The sequence below is a fragment of the Xyrauchen texanus genome, chromosome 12, assembly GCF_025860055.1.
Source record: "Xyrauchen texanus isolate HMW12.3.18 chromosome 12, RBS_HiC_50CHRs, whole genome shotgun sequence".
Lineage (NCBI taxonomy): Eukaryota > Metazoa > Chordata > Actinopteri > Cypriniformes > Catostomidae > Xyrauchen > Xyrauchen texanus.
Window position 1 is genome coordinate 14,985,967 of NC_068287.1, and position 27,148 is coordinate 15,013,114.

General features: G+C 41.6%; 1 protein-coding gene across 3 annotated transcripts in view; it reads right to left on the reverse strand.

Moving 5' to 3' along the window:
• The window catches only part of pde4a (phosphodiesterase 4A, cAMP-specific), an 86,910-nt gene that overhangs the window by 42,737 nt on the left and 17,025 nt on the right, over positions 1 to 27,148 (reverse strand). The window contains exon 2 of one of the 3 annotated variants that reach the window (XM_052139631.1): positions 10,801 to 10,808. The exons of the other annotated variants lie outside the window; for them this stretch is intronic. Within the exon in view, the coding sequence (XP_051995591.1) occupies positions 10,801 to 10,808 (8 nt within the window). The remainder of the gene's footprint in view (positions 1 to 10,800; positions 10,809 to 27,148) is intronic. 3 annotated transcript variants of the gene reach the window in all.

A 27,148-nucleotide genomic window follows, 5' to 3' on the forward strand; every position in this document is an offset into this window, starting at 1 on the left:
CTGATTTATTTATGAACTTATTAATTAAAATTCATTATTTTCATTTAGAATTTTCACAGTTTGAGTGGTAGTTTGAGTAGCTTTTGGTTAGCAATATTGCAGACACCAAAAACAATAGTCTTTGCTTCCCCACTTTTGAAAAGGACCTGCTCTCCAGTTATATTAAAATGTATCCCAGAAGGCAGGTGTCCATGACTGCTAAAACTGGCACAAAGCCGAATGTGATCTACGCCGGAGGCTTTGCCCTTTGTGTCCCACTCAAACACGCGGGCAGGGTTCAGTACAGGCTGAAAGAGTCAGGCAGGCTGGCCATGCCATGCTTCCTGGCGTGAAGTCAGCTTGCTGGACACTGTGCTCCAGTCAGATAAGAGAGCCAGAGATTACAGCAGATTATCTAACAGACAGGATCAGAAGCACCCCATTGAATGTGTCCTAACAGAGAGAGCTCTACCATTACAGACAAGCCAGGCATCTGCCCTCATGAAGAGGCTTTAAAGCCCTGATACCATTGATTCAGCACTACAATATTTTCTCTGAGAGCTATTGAGAAGATTGCTTTTACTATCTATATTATGGCTCAATGCATTTCCAAATTCCATATAAGTCTTGGCGTGCGCAGGGAAAGACACTTCTGTGTTAGGCTGACAGAATTTGTCAGAGTCCTGTACAGACATGATAGGCTGCCACTCACAAAAACGGTTTACTACAGCCCTACATCCTGTACTTTTCCACTTCTAAATTAAGTATTACACATGCAGAAGAATTGAAACTACATTATTTGAATCTAGGATTTACCCAATCTTAATCCTGGAATCCCACAACGCCATAAATTTGATGGCCCAGGCATCAACATTGCTAAGAAAGGCCCCTTTGCACGACCTCCTGAACTTCCACACAGAGATAAAGCAGACTTCTCTTTGAAAGGTTTCAAAAAGACCATCAGATTTGCACGACTCCAATACTAACACATTCCTTAATCCAGAAACATCTCACACAAAGACACAATACTTTGCTGAATCAATCCTATAAAATATACAAGACCGCATGGACCCACACACAATGCCTAGTCTTGTTAGGCATTCTGACAATTGCTTTGAACTATGGTGACATGTATAACTGACAAATTAATGATTATAGCTTGATGTTCCTCTTTAAAATGTGTTTAATGTTTTATCCATGTTGTATAACCAAGGAATAAACCAGTATGATTTGTAACCAGTGATTTTCATGTTTTGTTACCTACACATACAAATATAAATGAAAGAATGTCAAATTTGATATGCAAACGCTTGCTTAGTTACATGGAGGAAGCTGATGACAATGAATATCATGTCTCTTGTATCATTCTCAAGATATAAAGGTTCATGATTAAATATGCACTATTTTTGAGCGGGAGATTTGTGAGAATCTGAAACAAAGGATCATAAATCAACTGTCGGAAAAGACAGCCCAGTTGACCACGTGTCTCTGAAAAGTCACTTCTGATTGGCGCAGGACACTTTGGGGATGCGGCCAATTTAAATTCAAATGTTTCCAAACAGGAAGAACACACTCTCTTCAGGCTTTTCTCTTCTGGGTGATGTAATGGATCTGCTGAGATTCAGGAGTGTGCAATCAGGGGACAAATTGTTATCCTATAAGGCCATGGGCGGTGAGGATTGAGCCATATTTGATATAAAAATGAACTTTGACCTCTTTTTAAGCATAGGTGCTATAGGTACCAAAACGTTGGTCCTCGTGTTTAAACTGTACCTGTTTAACAAGTACATTTTTTTGTTTTTTGTTTGTATATCATAGGTCTAAAACACACTGGTGAAAGGACAATGCCAACATGGCAGAAGTATTATATGTAGGAACTTATTTATACTACACACCTAGATACCCACAGAACATACTTCATTCAAAACAGTAAATTCTTTATCGAAAGAAATTCAAACACAGCATCTCTTTTCATGCAAATACACTAAGAATTACATAATGATTTCAGTACACTCCTAATTCGTAAGAACACTACTCTGTCTTCGCTATGTACTGTATATACCCCTGATACCCAGTAAATCTTTCAAAAGCCATGCCTAAAATAACATCCATTGTAAATAACATGATAATGTTGTAAGTGCAATATAATATGCTGTCCAGCTCCCTGCAGCATTGTTCTCTCAATCCAATTCAATTTCAATGCTAAATCATTAAGCTGTGATCTCAAGACAGCAAATTTTACCCAGTGAACCCAATTGCCCTTCTGTGGTGCCACATGAACCAGCATTGAGCAACATTACTCAGTGGTGTTGGCACTGCCTAAGCCAAGCAGCCAACAGCCTGCCATCTCCCTGCTCAAATACTCAAATCTGACTAATTCCTACTGAGTACAGCCATCGGCATCCCAAAGACTGTCTCTTCTCCTCTCTATCTTTGCTCCTCTCACATTCCCTAGTGCGGCTCAGCTCCTTAACCTTTTATATGGAAATCGTCCCTGTGCATCCAGGGGCCATGAGGAGTAATGGGAAACTATTAAAAATCTCGTTTACAGCATTCAAATCTTTTAACAAGCTTTAGTGAGTTGAAATGTCAGGGGGGAGCCCAGAACAAGTATTTGTTTTAATGAGGGTTGCTTGCTATAAGCATTCGTCTGCTTTCAACACAGAGCACAGTGTCTGTGTGCTGAGAGATCTGAGGCACACTTCCATCATCTCTGGTTTTAGAAGCAGGGCATTGTAGTGCATCACAGGCTGAATAGATGGATGGACTAGGGGGAAAGTACTCTGAAAGATCCCAGCTAAAAGAACAGCTGGTCTAAACTGGTTTATTCTGATCTTGTTGGTGGACCTGATGACATATTGATTTGTTAATAGCACCAGTCGAACATTTCCTTGTGTAATGACCAAGAAAAAGAAGTTATTGAAGTAAGGAATTCCATTATCAAGAGAGCAGAGGACAGTTGACTCTCTAACAAAGGCACTTCGGAGACCCCATTAGACTCATACCAACTGAACTGTGAACACAATTAACACACTGATCCATGTAATGAGCCAATCAAGGATATTGACACTGGCTAAGATCCAGTAAAAGCACATTGCATGTGTTTAGACAGCACATAGAGTCTGATTCTGCATACACCAAATCTGTAATGTACAAACCAGCTTCCTGAGCTGTACCCCCGCCGTGATCTCCTAGTGCAGCCCACACATAGAGGGGTATTTTTAGCGTATCACCCTGTCTCTTAGATGGAAAGCACAACTCCCCCTCTGCAGGGTAGGGCTGCTGGGACTCTGTTATTTTAATCCAGACTGGAGAGAGATAGAGGAAAATACAGAAAAAGCGTGAGGGAGTGAGTCATCAAGAGCTACCTGTATGTCACTGTAGAGTTGTCTTCTCTGCCATCATCATCTCTCCATCTGTTTCTGTATCATTTTGACACATTTCAGACACAGCTTCAAATCCATCTATCTATCCATCTATCCATCTATCCATCTATCTATCTATCTATCTATCTATCTATCTATCTATCTATCTATCTATCTATCTATCTATCTATCTGTCTACTCTGCCCATCCATCTATTCATCCATCCATTCATCTTCCCGCACATCCATCCATCCATCCATCCATCCTTGATTGGTTCCCTTTTGCCTTCTATCCTTCAGTTCAAGGTGAAGGTTACTAGTGTAACCCCCATTCCCTAATGGAGGGAACGAGACGTTGTGTCGATTGTAGTGACACAAGGGGCTTCTTTCGGGAGCCTCGGATACCTCTGAATATGAAAAAGGCCAACTGCAACTAACAGAATTTGAATGTCTCGCCCCTGAACATACGGTTATAAAAGGCGGGATGTGCCTCTGGATGTGTCTCAGTAAGGTTCTGCACCGAGGAGCCGAGAATAAGGTTCGGCTATTACAGCGACTTGGTACAGTGTCTCGTTCCCTCCATCAGGGAACGTGGGTTACACTAGTAACCTAGACGTTTCCCTTCTGTCACTCACTTGACGTTGTGTCGATTGTAGTGACACAAGGGGTCCCTCTTCAATAGCGCCACCTACATTGACCATGTTACGTGATCTGCTGATGCTGGTGCAGCAGGCTGTAGCGTGCCAAAATCGCTTGAGCATCAGACTGCACGTAACCATCCCCGATGCCCCACTAAGACGTCATGTTGTTTTTATTAGGTTCCCGGCATCTGGCCAAGCATTCCCTTGGGGGGTGGAAACAAGCGATGTGGCAAGCATGGAAGCAAGCTGCACCAGCCGCTGCATTTTCTCTATGTTTCTCCTCATAGAGTGTTAGATGTGGCTGGGGCCATCTAGCTATAAACACGCATTGGGCAAGGCATTCTTTTCCAGCTTCTATTCTTTCAGGGGGAAAAGACCCCATGGACATCACATCCTGCCCAGGCTGGGGGGAGGTTAAATGTGGCGAATACCTAACATGGGTTTTTAGGTCACATGTGGAAGTGACGTAGTGGTAGATCCTACCTGCTGCAAGGGAGGAGTTACTACAAGCACAGCGACAGTGGGGTAGAGTGGACTACCGGTAGGGCTCTCCTGTGTAAAACAGTGCACACGATCACCTCAGTGAAGGGGAAGGGCGCTAGTACAAGTGGTACACCCAGTCAGTCATCTTGTGTTACCGAGTTCTACATGCCCGCTGCTCTAAAGATGTCTGCTAGAGCGGTGCCATTGGCCAGTGCATATGAGGATGCCCCACTTCTTGTCGAGTGTGCTCGAACCCACAAGGGGGCGGGCACGGCCTGGGTCTGATAGGCCAATGCGATGGCATTGACTACCCAGTGGGCAAGCCTCTGTTTGGAGACAGTGTTCCCTTTCCGCTGTACGCCAAAGCAAACAAAGAGCTGCTCAGAGAGTCTCTGTGTGCGGTCCAAATAGGTACGCAAACATGCACTGGACACAGCAATGATAAGGCTGGGTCTGCCTCCTCCCGGGGCAGGGTCTGCCTCCTCCCGGGGCAGGGCTTGCAGGTTCACTACCTGGTCCCTAAAAGGTACGACATGTGTATCTGCCGGACAGAACTCCAGGCAAGTGTTGCTTACAGAGAACGCTTTCAGGTCTCCGACCCTCTTGATGGAAGCGAGCACAATCAGGAAGGCCATCTTCTGGGAGAGGGCACTTAGCTCAACTGATTCTAAAGACTCGAAGGGGGTCCTCTGAAGGCCCGTAAGGACTACAGAGAGATCCCATGAGGGGAACAGGCATGGCCTGGGAGGGTTCGGCCTCCGGGCACCTCTTAGAAACCTGATGATTAGGTCATGCTTTTCTAGGGACTTACCGTCCACCGCGTCATGGTGGGCTGCTATAGCAGCAACATATATCTTCAAGGTGGAGGGGGACAGCAGCCCTTCCAGCTTTCCCTGTAGGAATGAGGGCACTGACCCGACTGCGCACCTCTGCGGGTCTACAGACCGGGAAGAACAGAGGTCTGTCCAGGGGTTGAGTAAATGATGGCAGAGGGGGGTGAAAATCACATGATACGTGCCGAGGCGCCATGCCACACCTCGCAAAACGAGTCTGAAGCCAGTGCTGGAGTGGTCTCATATGCATCAACCCTAGTGGTGCGGCTGCGGCTGAGGATGCCATATGCCCCAGGAGCCTCTGGAACTGTTTTAGGGGGGTACCTATTTTGAATGATGAGAGGCAATTCAGCACCGACAGCACACGCTCGTTTGTGAGGAGCGCTACCATTGAGACTGAGTCTAACTCCATGCCGAGAAAAGAGATGCTCTAAACCAGGGAGAGCTTGCTCTTTTTCCAGTTGACCTGAAGCCCTAGATGGCTGAGGTGCCTGAGCACCTGGTCGATGTGGGCACATAGTGTCTCTCAAGAGTGAGCTAGGATCAGCCAGTCGTCGAGGTAGTTGAGTATGCGTATGCCCACTTCCCTTAGCGGGGCAAGGACGGCCTCTATGACCTTCGTGAAGATGCAAGGGTACAGGGACAGGCCAAAGGGAAGGACTTTGTACTGGTATGCTTGGCCCTCCAATACGAATCGTAGAAAGGGTCTGTGTCAGGGCAAAATCGAGATGTGGTAGTGCGCATCCTTCAGGTCTTCCACTGCGAAACTATCTTGATGCCGGATGCACGTTAGAATGTGTTTTTGCGTCAGCAAATTGAACGAGACAACTCCACCGGGAGAAGGAGTGGTCTGGCTACCAGCTCCTGTGCGAACGTCTCGTCACCTGGGTGGTCCGTCTCGGGAATTTTTGGGAGCCTTCTGGGTCCTTGAGGAAGTCCCTTGTTTCTTGCTGCCACAGGGGAACACCCTAGGCGAGCAGACGGGGCTCAGCTGGGTGTAGACCAGCACCGAGGTAGGATGTGTTGGATGGCTTCTATCTACTTTTTCACGGCTGAGAACTGCTGGGCGAAGTTTTCAACGGTGTTGCCGAATAGACCGAGCTGGGAGATGGGGCGTTGAGAAAGCGGGCTTTGTCTGTTTCCCGCATCTCAACCAAGTTCAGTGCGCAGTTCCTGCAGCACATCAGGATCAGGACTACCCAAGTACATTTCTATAAGTGCCTGGTAGGTTTGCAGGAGGGCCGTGGCATGCAGAGTGTTTGCAGCCCGTCCGGTGGCATTGTAGGCTTTGGACGCCAGGAACGATGTCGTCCTACAGGTCTCAGAGGGGAGTACTGGGCGATCCCACCCGGTGGCCGCGTTTTGCGGGCGCAGGCACACCGCAACCGCTTTGTCCACTTGTGGGACCTTCGTGTACCTGTGGACCGCCCTGCCATCGAGGGTAGTGAGAGTGGACGAGCGAGGAAGTTGGTTTCGGGCAGTAAAAGGTGCTCTCCAAGACTTCGTCAGCTCGTCTTGCACTTCCGGGAAGAGGTAAACCGAGGGATGGTATGGCTGTGAGTGGCACCCTGACTCAAGGAACCAGTTGTCTAACCATGAGGGCTGAGGGGGGGGGCAGGAAGCCCAATGCTCTCGGTGGCCCAGGTAAGCATGCCGGACATCTGTGCGACGGTCTCAGAGTGGGCAAGCAGACCCAAAGTTGGCAGCCCAGACGAGTCCTAAGCGTCAGACGCCGCGACGCTCTCCGATGTAGCGGTGATATTCTCATCCAGCTCGGGGGGTCTGAAGGAGACATTTTGGATCATGAAGGAGAACTGGCCGTGGGGTGAGCTGGTCTCACATCGAGCCCGGACGGAAGCAAATGAGCGTGCAGGGGGGGGCGGGTGGTCCGCAGGGATTTACCCGGCAAAACCGCGCCTGCCGGACTCCCCAAATCACCTCCATCGCCAGCCGAGTTGGCCTCAAAGCTGTGGGAAGAATGCGCGACATGGGGGGCGGCTGGAGTGGCGTTCCATTTAAGGAAGGAAAGCCACGACCGCAGCGTTGCCATGGCCACGCTCTCACAATGAGAACATGAACCATTCATAAATGCTGCCTCAGTGTGATCACAGCCCATACACGTGAGTCAGCATATGTGACCTTCAGAATCAGAGAGATATCTACTACATCCAGGAACTACACAAAGGCGGAAAGGCATCTTGAAAAAGACGCATCTTTAAAAAGACATTCAATGCCAATGTGTGAACTCTTTTAGAGGAAATATACTCTTTTAGGAAACGCTGTCAAAGCGCCCAGGGGCATGGACTGCACTGGCCTGCAGAGAAGGGAGAAAGTCGCTGGTAATGTGACGTAGTGAGTGTCTCAGCTCGCTGATCACACAACCACTCAGCTCCGAAGACAGAATCTGACTGAACAGAAGCACGTCCTGCCTTTTATACCTGTATGTCCGGGGGCGGGACATGCAAATTCTGTTCGCCAAATGGCATTGGCCTTTTTCATATTCAGAGGTATCCGAGGCTAAAGAAGCCCCTTGTGTCACTACAATCGACACAACGTCGAGTGACTAACAGAAGGGGAACTCAAGTTCCTCTTTCTCCTCTTTGTGCCAGGCAATTTATGAACGAGATTTTATCTAATATGGCAACCTTCACAATCAATTTGTCATGCAAAATGTATAAGACACACTGATATGATACCAGAGTATGAACAAAATATTATGAATATTGACTGGTATAATGAGGGAAAATAATGACAAGTTTAACTGTAGGAAACAGGATAAGAATGTCAGCTATGTTTTTATATGGGAATTTAATTTGTTTTCATTTTCACCAATGCATTTTGAAAATCTATCTCCAGTTTACAGTGGATGACCTCACAGAATGGCCCTGATAAATGGATGATTGTCTTTAAATTACCAAGAGTGGAAAGCAGTAAAATAACTGAACATATGTCTATGAGGTTATATTCATTCCTACATAGGTATTACACCTATATTTCAATGGATTAATTAAGCTATCCTGAGAGTATAATAATTATGCTTATTGTTAGAAAAGACAAAACAGCTTACTGATTGTGTTGTTTTGGAGTCTGTCAAAGCAACAGAGTCTGAGACAGAAAATACTATTTCAAGTTAGACTTTCTGGAGAAAGTGTCAAACTATTTTTCACAATGCCGAGATATATTCGTGAATAAGCAGTGTCACTCCAGCTGTGAAGCCCCTACGAAATCAATTTTCTCTGAATGTTTACAGCCTTGACCTCTATCAGCAAATGGGCACCAGCCATGGTTGACACCAGCTTTCTTTTACAAGAAAGAGCAGCTCAGACTCTTGCTCAGAGATGTTATGGTCACTTATCGAATTCCACTGGCTTTTATTTTTAGTGTTTTCATACACATTTATAGTTCATGGGATATTATTGTGGTTGACGTCGGGCTGGTTTGAGGCAATGGGCTGCATCATGGTGCGAAATAGCTTTATGTGAGAGTTTGTCATTTTATCTTCAATGAGAAATGGGGCTAGATTATTTTAGACAGTTGGGTCCAGGGTGGGTAATGCTGAAGAATCCATCTCAATTTATGCATTAAAAATGGTCTATTCATAAAGAGCATATTTTTGTCTGCTACTGCATTTGTCTTATCTGGTCCTCTCTCTCTCTCTCACACACACACACACACACACACACACACACACACACACACACACACACACACACACACAAACACTCTCCCTTGCTCACAAACTAAATAATTCTCTTTCAGCACCTTACCTCTTCTCATGTGTCTCTCTTAACACTCAATCTTTGACAATTTATTCTCTCATTCCTCAGTACACAGAGAGTAAATCTGCCTTGCCCTGTTCACATCTGACCACTCTTCTGATGGATGGACTTTAATAAATGCTCAGCCAAGCGATACATTAATGCATGTAGACATAATGTTTCAATTTGATATTTGTAATGGGATTTGGGTGCAAGACATAAAGGTAGTGTGATTATTGATTGCCTACTGGGGGTAGTTATTGGCTGTAGATTGACTGGACACAGGGGAGAGTGCTGTTATCAATTTAAGTATGAAGACAGTGCAGCAAATAGGGGTGGGCAGTTAGACTGTATACACCATATGATGGTAGAAATGTGTCAACCTGTAAAGATTTTATATAGTTGTCTGGCTATTAAAGGGCAGGATTGCTAAACATTACTTACACAAAAAATAAGGAATAATGCAAAAGATGTGTAATAACTTATTTTTAAAGGAATATTCTGGGTTCAATACAAGTTAAGCTCAATCGACAGCAAATGTGGTATAATGTTGATTACCAGAGAAAAACTTTCGACAAACTATGATTTCTACAACTTTATTGCTCAACAATACACAAGTTTTAACAGAAGAATGAATGTCAGTGCTTTTATAAAATTCTAAGCTTCACATTTCTCCCTTTAAACCCTTCCAAAATTGGCCCCGTTCACTTCCATTGTAACTGCTTCAGTGTCATCACGATTTTTGTTCTCTGTTTTTATTTTTGTTTAAGAAATGGAGGTACAATTCAAAATAATTTCTGTGGTAATTTACATTATGCCACTATTATGGGAGCCAGCTGGTATGTGAGCTGTGTGTAAACCTCACTCCCGTGGCCTCAAAAGGTGCTTTAGCGACTGATGCTAGGGGCTGCAGCCTTTAGCTTCCTCTTTAACGCGCCCACCTCCCATGCCGCTGATGTCGGTTCGAATCCCGCTCGGAGAGTGCCGAGCAGGACCAGTTACAGTGGTGCTGTGACCCAGATGGGAGTGAATTTTAGGGGGGTGAGTGTAATGGTAGTCAGTTGGTAGGTAGATGTGCAGTATGTAAACATCACTCCCCTGGCCTCAAAAGGTGCTTTAGCGACTGACGCTAGAGGCTGTAGCCTTTAGCCTCATCGTTAGTTGAGTAGGACGGTTTACACCACAAGTGCTGTCAATTGAGCTTAACTTTATTTGAACCCAGGATATTACTTTAAGGAGGTTAGTAACAGTCCACTTTTCCATTGTTTCTAATTGTTTATATTTGTGAAGCAATGTTGCAACTTGCCAAATTATGAAGAATTCAACTGATGTGCACCCACACATGTATGTTTATATTGGTTAATTTTAAAACAACTGTAAATGTGGTTTATGCAATCAGAAATTCGAGTCGGAACTATCCGTTTTATAATATAACAGTAGCTGTAATGTTTTGAGTTTTTGTTTTTAACTTGTGTTGCATAATGTGAAGCTGTTTGTGGCAGGGCGGAGGGCGGGGCCGGGTTGTGATCATACACACCCGGTCCCTTATCAGGCAAATTAAGCCTCCGAGAGGGATAAAGGCCGACTGCGGAGGATTGTGAAGAACAAACACACATATGACGGACATGTCCGTAAACTATCTCTCTCTCCCGCACAATCCTCCGCAGTCCGCCTTTATCCCTCTCGGAGGCTTAATTAGCCTGATAAGGGACCGGGTGTGTATTATCACGACCCGGCCCCACCCGCTGCCCTGCCACACTGTTTTTGCACTCATGCTAGACTTATCATCTATTTGTAATGAACAATCTTACCTTTTGGATTTCCGCAATCAAGTTCCAAAATAAAAAGAGCAAATAATAATACTATCATCATTACAACAATATAAAATTACTTATACCCAGATTTGAGTTTCCCTGCCCACAAATAGCAGCGAAGAGTTAACAGAGCCTAAACAGCACAAACATAGGACCACCCTGATTCACTGCAGTTGTATCTGAAGATTTTTATGCCGTATGGCAGAGAGCATGTATGGGCTGCCGACCAGCAGTATGTCCAAACAGACTGGTCGTCTCCCACTCTGTCCTCAGACACATGCAAATAGTCATTGACACTTGCACACATACAGGCACACACTCACAAACACATATGCTATGTGTGCTCTCAGCGCCAGGTATCGCACTCATGTCATGAGAGGAATCTGCAAATTTCGGTTGGACGTATAAAGTGAGCCATCTACTGTAACTACAGAAAACAAACCTGAGTGACAAGCTGATGGCAGCCATTATCGTAAAACACAGGTTGCAGAAGCATTTTTATGGAACCCTGGTGTTAAGTGCCTTGCTCTGATAATGGGCATATCACAAGGAAGGGATACCACACCCTGAGGCGTGGTGATGTGAGATAACCAGCACAATCAAATGCCTTATCAATTACATTAACATTGACACTTTGGGCCATTTACACCTGGTGATTGCATATGTAACGGGAGCCAGCTGGTAGATAGCTGTGCAGTGTGTAAACCTCACTCTCCTGACCTCAAGAGGTGCTCTAGCGACTGACACTAGAGGCTGTAGCCTTTAGCCTCCTTGTTAGAGCACCTGCCTCCCATGCTGGAGACCCCGGTTCGAGTCCCGTTTGGAGCGGGGCGAATAGGACCGGTTACACATACATCACTTACTATGTCATATATATATATATATATATATATATATATATAGTCATTGGATAGGACCTACAATTTATATGTAATTGATGTTGGTCGGTCAAACCCACTGCACACCAAAACAAATAAAAACATCAGTATTGAAGATGATAGCAGCATTTTTAAGTAGCCTATTTAGAGCATTTTGCCTTTACAATGTATTTTTTGCAACCAGTTGAAATACTCTGTCCACCATAACATTACTGGGCTAACAAACTGGACTACCAGTACTCCAAGACCGCTGTCTCACATCCCCACAAAATGCTGTTTCCTCACACCCCTAGTAAAAACATTCAGTCAGTGAAAAGGACAATTAGAACAAAGCAAGTAAGGTTACAGTCATTACGTTATTGAACAGAATACAACAAGCATATTGTTCCACTCACAGACTAAAATAAGTTTATTTGTATGTGCAAGCAGAGTTACATATGTTATAAACAGATGCAGAGATACATACGTTATAAACAGAAAAAAAAATATGAAAAACAATTATCTAACGGAACACTTAAAGTGCTATTACTTAAATACTCCTATTAAAATTAGTCAAACGTTATATGATGCATTGATCTCGAGAAAATCTTCATGGAGCGCGACTTGATATGCTAAGCCCCTGGGTCCTAATGCCTGCCGTATGTGACTTATACACACGTAAGACTTATCTGTGGGGTTTTTTTTTCTCTCAACAACCTGATTTTGACTAGTTGCAACATATATTCAGGTGCAACTTATTTATTTTGTAAAATGTCTGTCAAATGAATAAGCTGTCAAAATGAGCTGTCAAAATTATCGTGTCAATACACATGATTCATTTAAAATGTTTAACGTGTTCATTTTTCTTAAAGATGGGACTTGTGGAAAAAATAAAGAACTTTGCATATTTTTTAAGTCAGAATTTTACCACAGAAGAACGTCAAACATCATCATCTACAAGCCAAACACAATATATGGAACTGATGAGGGACCCAAACGCAGCTTGTTGTAATTCTCCCATGGAGGGTTTGTGAACACTGCTCCACTCAAACGTTTTACATTGTACCATTTTCTGCTAAGATTTCAAAGCGTCAACTTCTCAGATGAAGTATCATTCCAAGGGCAGTGGCAGCGCTAAAAGCAGAAAACAGACATTGGTCGTTTTCTGATTGGCACACTACCATCAGGGGTGGGTTTATGATTTCTGAAGACCCAAGCAACCGACCAAGCCTGGGATCCATTTTGAAAATTGTTGCTTAAATATTTACAAAACATTTATTTTAAATCACAATTTTAAATCATCAACCATTGTAGCCAAGTACATTAAAAATATTTAATGAAAAAAAATCTTGTTAAATATAATTAATGCATGTTTTCCAGTTTTCCACAATACAGTGATAGAAAAAAACAATATTTACCAACATATATTTTTACAAAACAATTTTTTTCTTCTTCTTTATTTTTTGTTTAAGTTAATCATTAAAATATTGTTTATATTGCCAGACCGGTTCTCACCACCTCCTTTCCATTGAACTACTTTACACTGGTGCCGAAACCCAGAAAGGAGGATGCGAGAACCGGCCTGGCGATATAAACAATATTTTATTGATTAACTTAAACAAAAAACAAACACACACACGATAGACATGTCCGTAAACGATCTCTCTCTCTGCGCACCACTGTCCGCAATCGCCCTTTATCCCTCTCAGAGGCCTTATTAGCCTGATAAGGGACCAGGTGTGTAGAATCACGACCCGGCCCGCCCTCCGCCCTGTCAGACTGGAGTAATGTTAAACATTGTAACAGTCCCCACTTTGCAGCCTGAACTTGTTCAGAGCGTTAAATCGTTGTGTCACACTAAAAACAATCTAGACACAGCGCAACTATCGAAACAGAACGCAGGTGTCTCGGCATGAATCAAGTTCAGATGGCCTATATATACTGTATATATATATTTTTCATAAATTGCAAACCTGAACCCAACTTAAAAAAAGTCACCAGTCCCGACCCCAGCGGCTTCTGACGTGAAGCGTATTTGCGCATGTACCCAGAACATCATGTTTTTCCTACCGGAGCAGGGGCCCTCCCAATGTCCAGGGCCCCACGGAATCTCGTGGTTTACGTGGTGGTTAAAACTGAAACTGACTACCATTCTACTCTTACTATTATGGTAATACATAGATATGTCAAATGTCAGCACTTTCAAAATAAAAATCTGATTAATCGCGATAAACTATCAAATATTATGCAAATTTTCATTCGACTGACAGCACTAGTGAAAAGATTTGTTTTTGACCACCTACCAATTGTGGTTTAAGTGGATGAATCAAAACATTTCGAACCCTGTTTACACCTGTATTTACTGTAACAATGCCCCGTTTCAAATGGATCGCCCCGACACGGATATTAATTCCAAACGTAAACAGGACCTGTTTACAAAAACATTATAGAGAGCATACAGGCATGTGGAGTACCATACACATATGGCATTGTTTTACACAAAGCAAAATACAGAAGTGACGCTTAATTCACACCAGAGTATGTGAGCGGAGCGAGTAGTGGAGCAGCATGATTTTGCCTGGAGCGAGGAGCGGGTTTTTAAAAAATCGGAGCGTCATTGTTTTCTCTTGCTTCAAGAGCGCTCCACTAATGCTCCATCATGAGCACAACACCTGTTAACGATCCTTAAACACTATTGGCTTGAATGATTGATGGAATTTCTGATATAACCAGAAAGAATGTGATAAAAAAAAATACAGATATATTCAAACAAGACCATCTGGCACCAACAATCATTCATGTGATTATCTAATCAGCCAATTGTGTGGCAGCAGTGTATAAAATCATGCAGATATGGGTCAGGAGCTTCAGTTAATGTTCACATTAACAGAATGTTGAAAAAACGTGATCTCAGTGATTTCGACCGTGGCATGTTTGTTGGTGCCGGTTGGGCTGGATTGAGTATTTCTGTAACTGCTGATCTCTTTTCACACACAACGGTCTATAGAATTTACTCAGAATGGTGCCAAAAACAAAAAACATCTAGTGAGCGGTAGTTCTGTGGATGGAAACACTGTGTTGATGAGAGAGGTCAACAGAGAATGGCCAGACTGGTTCAAACTGTCTACAGTAACTCAGATAACCACTCTGTACAATTGTGTTGAGAAGTATATTATATCAGAATGCTATTCTGATATGCGGGTTGGTGCTCTTTTGGGGGCACGAGGGGGACCTACACAATATTAGGCAGGTGGTTTTAATGTTGTGGCTCTCTCCCCATATTAAGTATTTTGAATAATCATATATATTAATCATATATTCTAATCAAATGCATCGCAATCCTATCTGTAGGCTATTACATCCCACTTTAAATAAAATTGAACTTTTAATGACCTAAAACACCAACTGAACTAATCAATATGTTAATATTGCGTAGTTTGACCTTTATCAATTGCCATCTACATTTATTTGAGTGCCATAGGCTAATTTATGCATTGTACATTTGTAGATGAAGAAGCTCAGCAAATGCGAACAGAGAGAATTAGATTTAAAATCTTTACAAAAGATAGTATTTCTAAAAGAGAACTCTGCATTAGACATACTATATAGTTTTGATGGTCTTATCTATTTGTGATTAAAAAAAGTGTACAGGTGAAACTCGAAAAATTAGAATATCGCGCAAAAGTTCATTAATTTCAGTAATTCAACTTAAAAGGTGAAACTAATATATTATATAGACTCATTACAAGCAAAGTAAGATATTTCAAGCCTTTATTTGATATAATTTTTATGATTATGGCTTACAGCTTATGAAAACCCCAAATTCAGAATCTCAGAAAATTAGAATATTACATGAAATCAATAAAAAAAGGATTTTAAATACAGAAATGTCGGCCCTCTGAAAAGTATAATCATGCATATGTACTCAGTACTTGGTTTGGGCCCTTTTGCATTAATTACTGCCTCAATGCGCGTGGCATGGATGCTATCAGCCTGTGGCACTGCTGAGGTGTTATGGAAGACCAAGATGCTTCAATAGCGGCCTTCAGCTCTTCTGCATTGTTTGGTCTCATGTCTCTCATCTTTCTCTTGCAATGCCCATAGATTCTCTATGGGGTTCAGGTCAAGCGAGTTTGCTGGCCAATCAAGCACAGTAATACCATGGACATTGAACCAGGTTTTGGTACTTTTGGCAGTGTGGGCAGGTGCCAAGTCCTGCTGGAAAATGAAGTCAGCATCTCCATAAAGCTTGTCTGCTGAAGGAAGCATGAAGTGCTCTAAAATGTCCCGGTAGACGGCTGCGTTGACTCTGGACTTAATAAAGCACAGTGGACCAACACCAGCCGATGACATGGCTCCCCAAACCAACACAGACTGTGGAAACTTCACACTGGACTTCAAGCATCTTGGATCGTGTGCCTCTCCATTCTTCCTCCAGACTCTGGGACCTTGGTTTCCAAATGAGATGCAAAATTTGCTCTCATCAGAAAAGAGGACTTTGGACCACTGAGCAACAGACCAGTTCTTTTTTTCTTTAGCCCAGGTAAGACGTTTGACATTTGAAGCCCATGTCCAGGACCCGTCTGTGTGTGGTGGCTCTTGATGCAGTAACTCCAGCCTCAGTCCACTCCTTGTGAAGCTCCCCACACATTTGAATGGCCTTTTCCTGACAATCCTCTCCAGGCTACGGTCATCCCTGCTGCTTGTGCACCTTTTTCTTCCACACTTTTCCCTTCCACTTAACTTTCTATTAATGTGCTTTGATACAGCACTTTGAGAACATCCAACTTCTTTTGCAATTACCTTTTGAGGCTTTCCCTCCTTGTGGAGGGTGTCAATGATGGTTTTCTGCACAACTGTCAGGTCAGCAGTCTTCCCCATGATTGTGACTTCAACTGAACCAGACTGAGAGACCATTTAAAGGCTCAGGAACCCTTTGCAGGTGTTTTGGATTAATTAGCTGATTAGAGTGTGACACTTTGAGCCTACAATACTGAACCTTTTCACAATATTCTAATATTCTAATTGAGACCAAACAATGCAGAAGAGCTGAAGGCCGCTATTGAAGCATCTTGGTCTTCCATAACACCTCAGCAGTGCCACAGGCTGATAGCATCCATGCCACGCCGCATTGAGGCAGTAATTAATGCAAAAGGGGCCCAAACCAAGTACTGAGTACATATGCATGATTATACTTTTCAGAGGGCCGACATTTCTGTATTTAAAATCCTTTTTTTTTATTGATTTCATGTAATATTCTAATTTTCTGAGATTCTGAATTTGGGGTTTTCATAAGCTGTAAGCCATAATCATCAAAATTATATCAAATAAAGGCTTGAAATATCTTACTTTGCTTGTAATGAGTCTATATAATATATTAGTTTCACCTTTTAAGTTGAATTACTGAAATTAATGAACTTTTGCACAATATTCTAATTTTTCGAGTTTCACCTGTAGAACATTCTGAGAATGTAATTTTTTCATTCACAAAATCATAGGGCAAGGTTAATTAAAAGAAAATGTAAATAATTTATTGTTTTATTTTAATGTTTTTTTCATCTAGCAATTTATTTCATTGATTAAATCCAGTGAATGTTGCAGACACGTTTCAAAAATTAAGCTATACACATATTTTAATTTAGTCTTGGGCTAAAGTTAGTGTTGTGAATTTATTTTTCATTTAATACATCTTCTGCATGGAGGGTTGTGATATTTAAAAGCATACTGAAATAACTTTACAGTGTAAAGGTGGTTAGGCACTAGTTTTGCCATGGAGCAAACATGGAGCGGGGTGTCTATAATCCAAGAGTGTGGAGCGAGCGAGGAGTGGGAAATGGACAACCCGGAGTGGAGCTGGAGCCAAGTGATTAAAGAAAGTTTTGAGCGTGGAGGGGAAATTGTTGCCGCTCCACTACAGTCACATACTATGATTCACACTGGATGCTGAGGCTGGTTGGATTGAATCTCATTATAGTTGGAGCCTGAGGCCTCCTATCCTATTTATAGCATTCACAAAGAGGAGGGCTGAATCCACAAGGTCATACTGCTTTGGCCTCATGAGTGATCCAACATTGGCAAATCACAACTGGGGCCAGCCACAAATTTGATTTGGCCAAATGGACGACTGCTGTGAATCTGTTATGACAATGGCCATCACTGGCACCACTGCTTTCTCTCATCTCCCTACCATCCTACTCTCTCTTTTCCTCCATGTCTAGGGGTCCACCTGTCTCTCTCTCCACAAAATGCCAGGACCTTTTGTCAACTCCCATCTTGACGTCAGGATTTAAACATAGACTACGACAAGTGCCCTAATCTGTCACAGTCGATAAGCATCTCAAGAGTAGAAGGAGAGGGGACGGGGTGGGCACAGGGATGTGTGTCAACATCCCATTCCACCGCATTCCATTAATTCACATTGTTTACCATTCGATGCTCCGCTACTCTGCAAGCATAATATGGGATATGCAAATACACAGATGAAAGAACTGTCCAGTTGCCTTAGTGAACCATACAAGGCCTGACTACAAGAACAGAACACACTCATATAGAAGCAGACACATAAACAAGTGCAAAGGGGACAGGACAAGACTGAAAACTAGGGCAAGGGAAAGAGCCGACTGTGATAATCTGAATTTAAGAGGGAGAAACAAGTACTGGCTGTGCTCAGCATTGATGTTAATGAATTACCCTCGTTGGAGTTATCACTGGCTCTTGGCCCGCTCCCTGCATTATAGGAAATTTCAATTCCTGCTCATTTGCAGATGTCAAGACTCCTGCTGCCAGTCACAGTGCAGCAGAGCATAGCACTCTTGGTGAAATCTCTTCCCTGCTGCTACTTCTAACCTAAGAGTCTGTCCAGAGCCTTTCAGAGAGAGGTCTTGCATCTGAGGATAATAAATTTAGCCCCAGCTTTGAAGGGAGCCCCAAGGCAATGGGGAACCTCGGGCCTTTAAATGCCATTTACAGTAAGAGCTGTATTTCATGACCGTATTCCAGTTATGAGCAGAAATTCCAGATCAAGCAAGCTGTGACTTCGAATCAGTTTCACAGAGCTCAAGAGACGAATAAACGCTACGGGCTCTCCCTAGGGACGACAGCAGTCCTTTACTGAAACCCAGCTCTGTGATGTAATGGACAGAACGGTCAGAAATATGTCAATAGCAACTGCGCTCCAGCATCAATAATGCAGAGGCCTTCAATGCCTGCTCTAAGTTTGTGACCAAAGCAACACTTCTGGCTCTATTTTCCCGAGTGTGTAAAGAGCAGCGCTACGCACTATGACAATGCGCAACGTCTTATACAATATCTGTGAGAGCACCAATTCTAAATGCAATTTCGTGCTAGCGCAAATGGCTGTGGTGGGAGTGTTTACGCTATTGTGGGTGTAGGCATACAAACTGTGGGTTTATTGTATGTTTATGAAGTGGCACAAAGCACAGTTTGCTATTTTCCTGAGAAAGTTTCAAAGGCAGGTCTTATCCTAGCGCCTCAGTTCCTACATTTACAGTTTGGAGATTCCACCAGCAGGTGGTAAAAAATTTAACATCCACACTCTGAAAATAGAGTGGAACATCAAATTATGTCCATGACAATCATTGATGAAGCCATTTTATAAAACAAATATTTTTTGGTGTTAAACTATCTTTAATTCATGGTTTATTTTCCAGTTATTATTATTATTATCTTTATATGTAAAATTCTATTTAAGATCTAATTTGTATTGGTATTTTTCCACCTATTGTGGAAGTGTGAAGTGCGTTCTGATACAAACATGTTAATACTAGCCATGATTGTTGTGTCAGTAGAAGAAAATTCTTAATAATACTTACATTCTCTATAATTTAATGGAGCGTAAATCCAAATCCTGATGAGACCCACATTTACCATGTGATTTCTGATATTCCACTAGGTCACAGTTAATGGCCAAAAGAACGTAAGTCCATATTTCTATTTTTCCAGTTCATTGCATACAGCCCATTTACACTACCAACTTCTTTTTAATGTGCTGTCTTTGTTTATATAATTGGTGGGGCTTGACAGGGAATGGATATAATAGACCACAGACATTGGTGGAGAAGAACCTCAGAATTCAATTGCAATTGACCCAGCCCATTAGCACTTTGTGCACGTAATTTCACCTAACACTCTTGCGCATAGGCTAGTGCATGCTTGCACAAAAATATCAACATTTCCTGGCCAAGTCCATTGACTTTGCGTGCGTGACTTGTGGCATTACGCTGCATTAGCGCTAGCACTCATAAAATAGGGCCCTTCATTTGCATTTAAAACTTAACACTGATGCTACAGTGGAGCAATATTAATGAAATGTTTTAACCAAAGCTAAGAGGCATCCCAGCAAGTACCATTCTTAGAATATCTGGTACCACCCTGAATCTATATTTTTCTGAACAAAATGTTGTTTGCTGGTTATGTAATGCGAAGGGTGACTCAGAAACAGCAGTTTCCAGTCCAGTTCACACACAACCAGACCACAGTTGGCTCCAACCGAGCAGGCCAAAGCATCCTCCCGCTCTTTCTTCTTCTCAAACCTACAAATGATATTCATTTTCTAAACTGAGCTGTGGGAAACCTCCAAATCATGACATTTGAAGTTAACAAATATGAAAATGCTGCATAATAAATTCACGGAGAAAGTATTCATTATCCGTATTTGTAAGCTGATTTGTTGGACCAGGCTATAATGCTGTCTAAATGACTAATCCTTAGCTTTATTAACTGTACACATGCATTTTCAAGGTAATTCATTATAGGTTCGGGAAAATGAATGCAATGTTGTCTTAGAGCATGGTTCGGTGCGACAGTCAGTGGCATATTCTGCTGATACTGCAGCCATCTGTCCTTCCCCAGAGAACAGGTTTGCCACTATCTCATCATTATCCAGTGGATAGAAGCCATCTAGGGGATACACGTCCTTGGTGATTTTATATCAGGTAAGACAACATTAAGCCTCTCCTCATACATAACAATTGAATACTTATCAAATTCAGGAATGCTTTTCATATCTCCATGCATCAGCCAATCTGCAGCCCCAGGAGTGGTAATGCACTGAGCTCTCCTCCGATTTGTTTGCTGTCCTTGATCGGAACTAGACTCTCCCCTATGTGCTCTCTGCTGCCCATCCTAAATTAGCTCACTCTTCAATTGCTCTGACAATAGAATATTGTGATCTCTCTGGTGATATTGTGTGTGTGTGTGCGTGTGCATGTTAAATGAGGATGTGCGTACATGTATATGTGTGTTTTTGTGTGAGGAGCTGTGGAGTTGACATCTTGGCGACACGAGTATGTCTCTCAGAACTGAAGTCTGCTGAGACTAGAGACCAGCACTTACACGCACACATCCAGGCATGCTTACAAACTCAGAGAGAGGGTCCAAGATCCCTTGACGGATGCCACTACACAGCTTATCATCAAAATGTGAAAATGGGAATGAAGGCTGCTGCTGTTGAGAAGGTTGATTCAGGTTGTCTCTGATAAAGGCAGAATTCAAGACTCCTCACACCTCCACACAGACACGATGGGCTCCTCACGGAATACTGCTGTGCCAATACTAAACAGCAGATGCAAAGAAAACTGTGATGACTGACCACTTTCAGACAAGCAAATGCAGCATGGGAATTTGAAATGCTTCAGTAGATCAAGTATCAATAAATATACATTCAGAGAAGCTTTACATTATGGATACAGCTTCTCATTTTACACTGGGTGTATTAGGGTTGGCCGGTAATGCATGTGGATTAGTAATGCGTCAATCAGCACAAGGAGAATCTGTTATACCTTTTATAGTATAGCCTACTCTGCAAACTGTGTCAGACAAGTGCTTTCAGTGTAGTTGAATTTGTTGATTAATGGGAGTACTTTAGTTTTAAAGAGATGTAATGCTCCACTAGTGTCTGATGTAAACACTTCAGCTGTGCTTGCTTTAAGACTACACAGGAGGCACAAATTATCCTAACATGTCATAATAAATGAAGCAATTATGTATTCAATAAATGTACAAATAATATACACAGATCAGCCACAACATTAAAACCACCTGCCTAATATTGTGTAGGTCCCCCTCGTGCCCCCAATACAGCACAAACACGCATCTCAGAACAGCATTCAGAGTTACTGTAGACTTTGTCAGTTTGAACCAGTTTGGCCATTCTCTGTTGACCTCTCTCATCAACACGACATTTCTGTCCATAGAACTGCTGCTCACTGGATGTTTTTTGTTTTTGGCACCATTCTAAGTCAATTCTAGAGCAGGGGTCAGCAACCTTTTTGACACGGAGTGCCATTTTTACTTTCCTGGTTGTGCATTTCCAGATTTAATTTATAATTTGAATAGAAAACATAAACCCACAATGTGGGTTTATGTTTTCTCTTAATTGCTTAATGTCATTTTGAGTATGTGACCATTGTTGAGGGTGCAAAAATCTCAAGGATTAAAAGTGGAGTTTTCCTTATTACTTGACACGTTGTCCTGAAAGCAAAAAACATTTACTTCCGGCTTGTGATGCGTGAATGGTTTGCACATGCTGTACGAGTCTGTTGGGGATACTGTAGTCTCGTCACATTTTATCCTTTTGTTTAGCCTCCCATTCAGCTCATGAAAACACTGCGTGATCATGAGGAAGGATTACATCAACATATAGGTTGGAATGCAGGTGCGGAATTTATATAAATGAAATAATCTACTCCTCTCTCGTTGTTGCTGGAGTGCCAGTGATTACCCCTCCGCGTGCCAATGCTGGCACATGTACCTTAAGTTGCCTACCCCTGTTCTAGAGATTGTTGTGTGTGGAAATCCAATTAGATCAGCAGTTACAGAATACTCAAACCAGCCCATCTGGCACCAACAATCATGCCACGTTCTAAATAACTGAGATCAAACTTTTTCCCCATTCTGATGGATGATGTGAACATTAACTGAAGATCCTGACCCATATCTGCATAATTTTATACACTGCACTGCTGCCACATGATTGTCTGATTAGATAATCGCATGGATGATTGATTGTGCCAGATGGGTTCGTTTGAGTATTTCTGTAACTGCTGATCTCCTGGGATTTTCACACATAACAGTCTCTAGAATTTACTCTGAATGGAGCCAAAAACAAAAAACATCCATTGAGCATCAGTTCTGCCTTGTTGACGAGAGAGGTCAACAGAGAATGGCCAGACTGGTTTGAACTGACAAAGTAACAGTAACTCAGATAACCACTCTGTACAATTGTAGTGAGAAGAATAGTATCTCAGTTTGGCGCTGTTTTGGCAGCCGAGGGGGACCTACACATTATTAGGCAGGTGGTTTTAATGTTGTGACTGATCAGTGTATATTTCATATCACTTTTGGTGCACTTTAATATTTAACTGAATAAAACTCAAAAATTTCACATATCAATTATGCTGCTAATTACATAATATTCAGCTTTTTTCTACAAGAATATATCCATAAAGGTCAATGAACGCACAACGCGTGGAGCCCTTCAATAGTTGTCTATGGCACATACCTGTGCTATTGATTTCAATGGATCAAAGATTGATGTACATTTTTGCACTGGTGCCAGTCTTATCATTCATTTGTTATGATATGAATAGACTTTTGGTTTGATCCAAATAAAAAAGGAACTAATCAAATGAGATGAAGTACCTTTCATTTGTAAAGTATTTAATTCACTGGATTAGTCAGTACAACATAGTTGTGTTATATACAAGACTATTTTGGGCTGAATTTCCAGCTAAAATAGCTAAACCATGATACTACTACGTGACATAGAATTATTCATACATAAGATTTTGATTTTGCTGCCCATAAATATTTATTCATGTAAGTTTGATATAGAATTATACTTGTAAATAAAGTCAATCTACCTCAGTGCATTTACCAATATACAGTATATATTTAGCATCCTATAGGCAGGTGTTCAGCAGCTATGTGAATCATCTGGGACATTTGCCTCAGACCTAAATAATGCTTCCATTCAATCCTCTAATCATATCTGTTACAGTGGCTGCTGTGTACTGTGGAAAATCTCCTAGTTTCTCACTCCTCCAGGCTTTAGAGGGGAGGTATGGGGGCAGGTCAAAAGAGGGTAAGCATGGTACAGCTTAGCCTGTTGGTGCAAGAAGAAAAACAGATGTCACCAACCGTGACATCACATGCCCAAACCTGAGGGGCAACATTATCCGTGAAGCTAGATGCTTAATGCTGGCTTATTAAAGCATTTAACTGTGCTGCAGTACTGTGCTTTTAGCTTTCTCACACCATTTCAAACTTAAACATGTTAGCATGACACTATTAGAGGTTGACCGATATTGCATAATAACTAAGGTGTTGGAAGAAATCTTATAACAGATGAATCAGTTCTATATAATAAAAGCCCTATAGATTCACTAGATAACAAGTTTTATGCATTTCACCTGATGGCTTTTTTATGGTTATATTCATCTTCAATTATTTCTTAAAGTAATCGATTTATTGTATAAACACTTTTTTATTACACCCTAAATAAAATAAAATTATTTAGGGTGTAACGATTCACTTATCTCATGATTTGGTGTGATTCACAATACTGAATTCACAGTTTGATTCTCTCACAATACTTTATACAAATACAAAAAAATCAAGTACAGGTTGAATGTTTATTTGTTATTACTTTTATTAAGCCCAGCCCAAGACAATGGTGACACCAGAATAGAAATATTAATAATTACGGCGTAGTGGCTAAAGCACAGGGCTGTTAATCAGAGGGTCCCTGGTTCAACCCCACGGCCACCACCATTGTGTCCTTGAGCAAGGCACTTAATTCCAGGTTGCTCTGGGGGATTGTCCCTGTAATAAGTGCACTGTAAGTTGCTTTGGATAAAAGTGTCTGCCAAATGCATAAATGTAAATGTAAATAATTATGCTTAGCTGAAAATACAGCATTTTGTTAGATACATATGCTTGCACACCATCACTGATTACATACAGTACATTCTTAATATTTAAAATTAATATTTTAAGTTTTAAAATAGTATAACTGATTACATTTCTTTATTTTCCTTTTTAATTTTTCAAAACAATTGTAATGGTGGTGTCCTTATCCAGTATAATTATGTTTCTCATATATTTACTGGTGAAATCAGACAATACATTTGGCATACTTCTGGACCATCAAATATTCCCCCATAGCATTATTCTACACTATATTCAGCATTTTTTCATCTGATTTTGATTTCATACAGTAAGCACTGTGCTAAAACACCTGATGCAGCAACTGCTCCGCATTAAACTGTATGCTTATGATCTTCTCTGAAGTGTTTATTATGTGCTCCTGTGCGCTGGACAACTTACATGTTATTTTCCCCTTCAACATGTCTCTGTCATTTTTCAAACGAGTTATCATACAAACACATTTTTCATGACTGTTAAGTGACATCACTGGCACAGCTTCTCCGTGCAAACAGCACATATCCAACTAATCATTGACCACTTTTACATGCACTTAAGAAACGGTTTATTCCAGGGTTTTTGTACAAAGCACCATTCTGAAACGTCATGCAAATGAGAACTCAGACTTTCTTATCCTGTCTTTTAAGGGATTAAGAGAAAGCAGTTTAACAGACCTTTTACATGGCTTATGTGGCTATGTAGAAACTTAATACCAGACCAGATACCTAACGTCATAAGATGGAGCCACACATCATATTAACAAGTCAATAAAGCAGAGAATTCAACATTTCACAACACTATTAACTATACCAATTTATACACACCAATGTAAAATATAGACTGTCCCTCACATTCAAGCATATGCGCTGGTACATTTGGGGAATCCCGGAGTATATGTAAGAGGAGAAACACAACTATAGCAGTGCAGTTCCACTGCAGGTCACGTAGTGGTTGGAGATTAACGAAATACATGTAACGAAAATACGTATTTAAAATACTAAATATAAGTAACTGTATTCAACTACAGTTACAATTTAAATCATTGGTAATTATAATAGTTACATTCAAAAAGTATTTTGATTACTGAAGAGATGACTTTGCATTTTATTGTCATTTGTTTAATTTAATATTTTAATATAAACTTTCAGATGGAAAAAATTTATCCATATAAATAATACGATCCAAAGTGCATTTGAACAGCGGTGAAACACTTTCTTATGATGTGTTACATTCATATGAGCAGACAGAGAAGTCAGTTTGAAGTAAGTTTGGAGTAGATGAAATAGAAATAAACCTTGTGTAAATTGTTAGCTTTACGCTAAGCTAAAATGCTATTTCTAGCCATTTTACCTACACATGTTACCAGACACGATCATATTTTTTATCAAGAAAATTCACATTGGATCATAATTTTTGTTTCTAGTAAGACCTCTGATATTTACGGAGCCCCCGAAGTGACCTGTGCAAAAAAAATCTAAGAGAATTTCGCGTGCGACGAGAAACTATCGCGTCGCACGAGAAACTTTCGCGCGCACGAGAAACTATCGCGTCGCGACGAGATACTTGCGTCGCGACGAGAAACTTTCGCGGCGCACGAGAACTATCGCGCGCGACGAGAAACTTTCGCGTCGCACGAAGCTATCGCGTCGCACGAGAACTATGGCGTCATGCACGAGATACTTTCGCGTCGCACGAGAAACTATCGCGTCGCGCACGAGAAACTTCGCGTCGCGCACGAAACTTCGCGTGCGCACGAAACTATCGCGTGCGCACGAGATACTTTCGCGTCGCGCGCGTTACAGTTTCCGTGTGTGTATAGCTCTTTTCCGATTAGGCCATTGCCATCATTCATTTACTCAAAGATACTGAGAGCATGGATGCGCATGAATTTATAGAGATATATTTTAAACTTGGCCTTCAATACAAAGACATTACTGTCTATGACATTTGTAATACTGTCATGGCTGAGACACGCTTTGATCTGCCAAAGGACACTAATCAAGCAATAGACTTGTACTTGTACTTGCATTTAACACGAGAACTACCGAATTATATAACTACTAGAATGGCCATAGTGGTCATTCTGACCGTTAGACTGTACCAAATGTCATGTCATATTTACATTCGAAACTTCTATTGAGGTTTTAGAATGAAGCTTCTAATGTCTGTCGTCATATTTTATATCGTCATCACCCTAAAAATGTATTGAATAAAATAGAATAATATGGATCAAATGGAGCCATGCTAACGCAGATAGTCCTACATAATACGATCTTTTTTTGTAATATATAATAGTGCTAGACTATACACATACATAGGCCTATATATATTATATATTAGCTGCTAGACTGCCCGGAAGGTGCGTGCCTCGCTTTGTGTACAGCAAGTTTTTTCCACCACAGTGAAAAGGGTTTTGAAAGTCTAAACGCCAACAAACATGGATTGAGGCGAATATTTCGTTAGATAAAAACATG